Source organism: Volvox carteri (assembly GCF_000143455.1).
Source record: "Volvox carteri f. nagariensis unplaced genomic scaffold VOLCAscaffold_4, whole genome shotgun sequence".
Classification (NCBI taxonomy): Eukaryota; Viridiplantae; Chlorophyta; class Chlorophyceae; order Chlamydomonadales; family Volvocaceae; genus Volvox; species Volvox carteri.
The window spans coordinates 2,370,496-2,377,492 of record NW_003307547.1 but is presented as its reverse complement, the minus strand read 5'-3'; the positions used below and the strand labels follow the sequence as shown (position 1 = coordinate 2,377,492).

At 57.4% G+C, this 6,997-nt stretch overlaps 2 protein-coding genes across 2 annotated transcripts in view; one reads left to right on the top strand and one right to left on the bottom strand.

Moving 5' to 3' along the window:
• VOLCADRAFT_87186 (uncharacterized protein) overlaps window positions 1-2,388 on the bottom strand; it is a gene marked incomplete at both ends in the record, with an annotated part of 5,337 nt that extends 2,949 nt beyond the window's left edge. The window contains 4 exons of the mRNA XM_002946774.1: window positions 723-776; window positions 942-974; window positions 1,440-1,664; window positions 2,173-2,388. Of these exons, the coding sequence (XP_002946820.1) occupies window positions 723-776; window positions 942-974; window positions 1,440-1,664; window positions 2,173-2,388 (528 nt within the window). The remainder of the gene's footprint in view (window positions 1-722; window positions 777-941; window positions 975-1,439; window positions 1,665-2,172) is intronic.
• Window positions 2,389-3,265: 877 nt separating this feature from the next.
• On the top strand, window positions 3,266-6,942 carry VOLCADRAFT_116256 (uncharacterized protein; the record flags this gene model as incomplete). Its single annotated transcript, XM_002946962.1, has 8 exons — window positions 3,266-3,630; window positions 3,935-4,142; window positions 4,733-4,888; window positions 5,256-5,357; window positions 5,586-5,704; window positions 6,054-6,174; window positions 6,381-6,498; window positions 6,863-6,942. 8 exons carry the CDS (start codon window positions 3,266-3,268, stop codon window positions 6,940-6,942), a joined length of 1,269 nt encoding a protein of 422 aa, XP_002947008.1.
• Window positions 6,943-6,997: the final 55 nt, after the last annotated feature.

Genomic DNA, 6,997 nt, shown 5'->3' with positions numbered 1-6,997 from the left:
CCTTCAAAGAGACGGTGCGCCAGGCGATTGCTCGTGCGGCCTCGGGCACCCTCCTTCATGTGCGCCTTGGCGGACTCGTACTGCAGAGCCTCCGCAACCTGAAGGCCGCCACCAGGACAGCCGTGGTTGCCGCCACCACGTGTTGCCGCCGCCGCCACCATACCGCCGCATTACCCCAATTGCCGCCAATACCGCCAGAACGCCAACAACACACCGTGGCCACCATTACAACCATTATGGCATCGCGTCGCCGTTTCATCACCACCGCCCGGAGACCACCAGGAGCGGGACCAGAGGGGCGGTAGCGGAGAACAGCAAAACGCCGCAAAGGACGTGATGGGCGCACGGAAGAGGAGAGGAGAGGAAAGGAGAAAGGAGAGGTGAGGAGAGAGGAGAAGTGAGGAGAGAAAGGAGAGGTGAGGTGAGGAGAGGTGAGGAGAGAGGAGAGGTGAGGAAAGGGGAGAGGAAAGGGGAGAGGAAAGGGGAGAGGAAAGGGGAGAGGAGAGAGGAGAGGAAGATGTCATTGCACACACGCATCACACACCACAGCAGACAGGAGGTCCTCACCTCCACCTACCATCTGGCTTTCTACGCATCCTACGAGGTGAAAGACTCCTGCTCCTGGTTTGTTTGGTCACATGTTGAATCCTAACTTGGCTTCTCCGCTTCTTAATTCTTTTTCCGATACTTCCTATCTCAGATATCCCATCACACCCCCTCACCTCCCGCTTATCAAGCTTGCCCTTCCTGGCCGAGTTGAAGTGTGTGAACGCCAGCTCCAGGCAGGACAGCATGGTGCGCACATCGGGGTGCAACGGCACGGAGGCAGCAGCAGCGGCGTCGGCGGCAACGGTGGCAGCGGTTGCGTCGGCCGGGTCAGAATCGGTCCGCTTGGTTTCGGAACACGAGGCGGCGGAGGCGGGCTCCGTCAGGTGCACCACCAGCAGCAACATGACCAGACCGATGAAGTCGATCTGAAGAAGGGGGAGGTAGGGGGAAGACGAACCACGAGCGAGTAAAGCTGATGACAAGGATAGAGTGATAGGGGGGTATAAGGGGGGAGATGTCAGGGATAGGAGATAAGATGAATCACTGGCGAAATGAAGCACAGATACCAGAGATAGAGGGGGCAGTGGGTTCATGGGACAGTGCGACAGTGGGTCAGATGCACACCATTCTGGAATAACTCGGTAGGTTGCGTATCGACTGTGTTAAGACTTGAGAGGATGCGTGCTAAGACTTGAGGAAAGTGGGCCGGGGCTGCCTCTCCCAGGAAGCGATAATTGCAATGGTAAAAAAACCCAAAAATTGATCATCTGGCTCCGAAACCAACCGAAACCGTGACTTTTGTTCCGGCTCCGGAGCCGTTGTGCCTTATGCACATGAAGGCCCCCTTCCCTGCTTTCGCCCAGCTACTCTCGCGCAACTCGTTCACTCACATCGGTACATTTGTGCGTTGCGGCTTTGCTGCACAGCTCCCGGACCATGACCGAGCCCTCCTCGATGCCGAAGTCCCGGGGAGCGGATTGCAGCACCGCCAGCGGCAGTGGACCCTCCCGGCTACCTGTCCGCGCCTCCAGCTGCCGCCGCAGCACCTCAAAACCCGCCTCCAGCTTGGGAAACTGAAGCCAGAACTGCGTGAATACGTGGGGCTTGGCTTCGCCCTGGCAGGGCGGCCGAAAAGGGGCAATGGGCGGAGCAGGGCACGGTATTCGTCCGCATGGGCGGAGCGGGCATAAGGATTGCAGGGATGCTGCAATGGGGGTTGGAGTCGGGACGGGGTGACGGGGGGGGAGGACGGATGGGTGCAAGGGGAGGAGGGCGGACAGGGGTTGGGGTTAGACGGAGGCGAAGATTGAGGGACCAAATGGTCTGCGGACTGCGGAAAGTGTCTGAAAGACTTGAATGTCTCTGAGCAGGAGCATTGCGCCTGTGGGAGGTGCAGGGGATGCAGACAGGAGGGGAAGTGAGAGATTGCTTTCGCAGTAGCGCGTTAGAGGGGGACTTATCTAACCATGTTCACCACAGGCGTCGCTCATAGCATCTACGTCTGCTGGAAATGTTCGCTCAAGGAGCGAAATGCCCAACAGCGCGCTTCGAAGGCGCACGGCGATGCCGGGTTACGTAGCAAGGGAGTCAAAAGGACCAAAGCCGCGCTCGTGGAAACCACACCTTGTCAATTTTATCTTGAACAAATGCTGCTATCGCGTCTCGGATGTGCGACTCCAGAAAGCCAAAGGACACACTGGCCGAACGCGCCTTCCCCTTGCTGCTTTGCTTAGAGAGCGTGCGCGTGTGAGAGTCATTCCGCCGTGGTGCATCGCCAGCATTTGTCAGCGTCACCAGACCCTCTTTGAAACTTTCTTTAAGACGGTGAAGGAACGCCATCGCGCCGCTTTCGGGGGACTAGGGCTCAAAATAGGATGCTTGCGTTCGTTCGACTTGGCATTGGAAATGCTGTTTCCCCAATAAATAAGACAGGCCGGCTTGTAAATCTTGCGAGCGGTCAACTCCAAACGCAGACAGTCAAGTGGCAGAATGCATTTAGAATGAAACACTACAGAGGCAGTTGTGAAAGGATGCGTGCACATTACCGCAAGTTGAGCCTCGGTGCGGCTTTGCTGTCGTCTTTCCCGTACAGACCATCCGTTAGTAACGATATCGGCTGGACCCTCGCCTCGACCCTCAAGCCCTCAATACGCCACGTAATGAATAACTCTAAACCTTCGTTGTGTCGCTCGCAACGGCTTTGCCACCGCTGCTCTCCCGGGTCCGAGCGCTGTAAAGCTTCCGAAGCTTTCCGAGAAGCACGGGGCCAGCGTTTTCCCGGCACGGTAGGAACCATATTTAAAATTTCTCGGAACCAAACGTGACATTCCAGTCCTCAGCTTTCCTGTGCTGGCCTTTCCCAGGGGCTTCGCGGTCCCATCCAAGAAACACTTCGCAACCAATTGCTTCCTGATCCTGGCCCTTGGACTAAGCTCCCGCTCCCTGCATGTCAAGAAGCAGCGACGTGGCCCTGCTTCAGGTAGAGACGCGGGGCCTACATACAGCAGCCCCAATCAGCGACCATGCTGCGTCTCTCTCGCCTAGCGCTCCCCTGGCGTCCGCGTCAGCAGCAGGGGCATTGTTATCAGCAGCATCGGCGACTGCTTTAGCAGGAGCAACAAGAAAGTCCTGCTGGGCGGCTTTCGGGCTAGCGGCCAAATGGTCATTGCACCGGCTACACCATACAGCGCTCGCTGCTGCTGCCCCAAATGCCGTTATGACAGCTGTCAGCACTTCGTACACCACCTCCGTCTGCAGCATCTTGGGACGCAGCTCAGGGATTAATCCAGTCGCACGGCATCGAATGCATTTCCGTACGTTATTGTACGGTAGTTCCGGCGGCCGCGCGACCGCGGGGCAGCTTCCACGGGCATCGTCGTCGTCGGTGGCGGCGGCATTTGCGCCAGGGACGTTCTCAAGTCCCTTCACGGGCCCGACGGCGACGGCGACGGGGCTGTTGGTGACGGGACCCAGACGGCTACTGCGGGCGGCGCCGCCGCTGGGCGCCGCCGCTACAGCTGCCCCGTGTGTTCCGACGGCCAGTACCGTCGGGGCAGTCCGCTTTGTCTGGCGTGATAGCAGGTACAGTGCCGTACGATCTGGGTTTTCCGCGCAAAACCCTCAAACTGACTAGTTTCCCTCGCATGCTTAGATTGTATTACGATTGTACGATCACTGTACGATTACTGTACGAGAACTTCCGACTCTACACGGGATTACTATGCGAGGCCATTATGCGAGACAGCAAGTGTAAAACCGGCGGAGGGATAATTGGCGCTTCGGACATCACCAGTTGGTGCTTTGGAGCTCAACCGTTACACCACTTACCAGAATTCTGTCTCCCCCTTCTTTTCTTCCTCATATTCTCCTTCCCTTCCTTCTTCAGAGGGTATGAGCACTTCCAGGGCCGCGGTCACGACTGGTCGTTAAAAAATAACCGTCGAATCTGGTACACGGCGGCTGCGATGGCCGCGACGGGGCTGTCGTACTACTTGTACTGCTTGGAAAAGGTGCCGTACACCGGCCGTCTCCACTCCATCATGCTGGTCAGTCAGCGCCAGGAGCAGTGGATGGGGAAAGTGGGTTTCGAGCAGGTGCGGTACGGCAGCCGAGGGGGAGAGGAGGGGTTTTGTGGGGGGAAAGGTTGGGACGTTGCAACCTGGGGATGGGGGGGGGAAATGCGGCCGACACACACAGACACACACGTCCTCCTCCTCCTCCAACATTTTACAGTAATCCAGTGTTTACCTGTGCTGTACGGCGTAGCCCTGGCGATTCCCACATCTTACTACCTCGTGCCGGTCGCCTCCCCACGTACCGATCATAGATGCCGATGCTGCCCAGATAAGCCGACATGGGCCCCCCCTCTCTCTCTCACTCTTTTTCGCCGCCTCTACACCACCTACCTTTACTTCTTTACGGCTTCGTTCCACTATTTTTCTTCCGCGCTTACTTTAGCCTTGGCGGCTAGGTAGGTAGGTAGGTTTCCGCGGTTGTCATCATTACATCATCCCGAGGTCGCCGCCTTCACGGACGCCTTTTGGTCAGTTCTGCTCCTGGTACACTCTTGCCCTGGCAGCAGCTTCACTCGTTTGTGGTTCGTCTTTCCCTCTCTCCCTCTTTCTCTTGCACACATACATACATACATACATACATACATACATACATACATACATACACGCAGTTCAAGGCGATAGCCCGCGCCGAGCACAAGCTGCTTCCCGACAACCACCCCGACGTGGAGCGAGTTCGTACATTGGGTACGGCCATCGCCCGCGTGGCCGCCAACAGCGGCAGTAGCAGCAGCAGCGGCAGCAGCAGCAGTAGCGGCGGCGGGTCGGTGGGCCACATGACCGGATTGCAGTGGGAGTTTGCCGTGATACGGGACAACATGGTCAACGCGGCAGTGCTCCCAGGGGGGAAGGTACGGAGATGTACGGCACGGAATGGCCGCGGATAAGCTTTGAGTTGTGGGTAGCGTACGGCATGTCGCGGCACCACAAGGACATCACATCCGTACAATCCCCCGGGGTCCATGGACGGTTAGTTGCTACTGCTGCTGGTGCTACTGGTGCTGATACTGGTGCTGGTCTACTGGTACTGATACTGCTGCAACAGCACTGGCACTTGCCCCCCTTTCCTGCCGCTGCCCAACCTCGATCTCAACCTCCCCGTCCCTCCCCCTCCGCCACACCCTCCCTGCCTAGGTGATCGTATTCAGCGGTTTGCTGAGGCTGCTGGACTCGAGCGATGCCGAGTTGGCAGCTGTGCTGGCTCACGAGGTCGGTCATGTGCTGGCTAGGCACCCGGTAAGTGGGGCCGTGGGGCCGTGTGTGTGTGGGTTGTGTGTGGGGAGGAGGTGTATGTGGAGAAGTAGGGGTGCAAGGGTGTGTTAGGGGTCCGGGGGGTGGGTGGGGAGGAAAGCGTGGCTTACAGTCCAGTACTGCCCACGTCGCGCAGGGGCATCTGTCCCCGTGTTCCTGACGGTGGTGGTGGCGGTGGTGGCCGCTGCTGCGTTGTCGCCGCCTCCCCTGCAGGCCGAGAACCTGAGCAGGCTCAACGTTTGGCTGCTGTTCAACACGGCGCTGCGACTGACGCTCGGGTTCGCGCTGCCGGACGTGGCCATGTACCTGGCGCTCATGCTGCCGAACTCCAGGTCCGTACTCCGTACATTCGTCGTACGGAACTTGGTTATCCCGTATTTTGTACATTTGTTGTGCGGAACGTGTGTATGGAGATTGTTATTCACGCGTCGTGTCGTGTCGTGTGTGTGTATTGAGGTGGGGACGTGGGTTGGGTTTGGGTTTGGTAATTTGGGAGCCCCCGCGGGATTGGATCAGGTGTAGAACCGTACGGCAGCCGATTTGTTTGCCCGTTACTCGCCGCACCAGCACGTGATTGTTTTTTTCCAATCGCAACCTCACCACAAAATTTTCACCAACACCCGTGTAGTAACACCGTTGACGCCTCTGCTCGTCCAAAATCGCCGTCGTACTGTACCGCAGGAGAAACGAGCACGAGGCTGATGTCATCGGTCTGCATCTCATGGCCCAAGCGTGTTTCGACCCCTCCGCCGCCATTGCCATGCTGGAGAAGCTCAACCAGGCAGAGAAAGCGACGAAACAGGTACGGCAGTACGGTGTACGGGTATTCCATGGAAAGTACGGAACATCACACATGCCATTGGTCTATATGTGATCCAGACGAAGAACCCCTAAACCTGGATAATAATTCCACTCATGCACATCCCATTCCGCGATACATACATACATACGTACATACCAAGACATACATACATACATACATTTCCGCATCTCGCGACTGCCGTACAGGGCCATACCATGGGCACCTCCCTCCCCCCTTTCCTAAGCACCCACCCCCTCACAACCGACCGAGTAACCCACCTGGAGAGTCAGCTGCCGGCGGCGATGACGCTGTTTTATGCGTCAGGTGGGTGCCGTACAGGCCATGGGTATATACAGCATGCGCCGTAATGTACGGCGGTTTACGTACATGTACGGCCGCAGGGTAATGATTTTACCGATGATGCATGTAAATTGCCGTATTATACACGCCGGGCACATCTTGCTCTCGGAGGGCTCTTCATCACATCCACTTCCCACCGCTTATTGGCCTTCACCACCACCACCACCACCGCCGCTTTCGCTGTCTGTTGTAAAATTGTCTGTTGTAGAACTGACCTTCCGATGCTACCTTACGGAGTATTGCGCTTCATCACTGTCACGCAACAGCTCGCAGGATACTCACTATCAACTCACTATCATATCCCGGTTTCGTGCCTTTTCTCACGCAGGTTGCGGTGCGAGACTAGATGACTTCAGTCGCGGCGTGGACGGTCTGATGTCGGATGGCCGCATTGTCAGATGGCCCTAACACTACCCCGCAGGGCCCCTAACATTACCCCGTGCCGCACGTGCAGCCCACATGG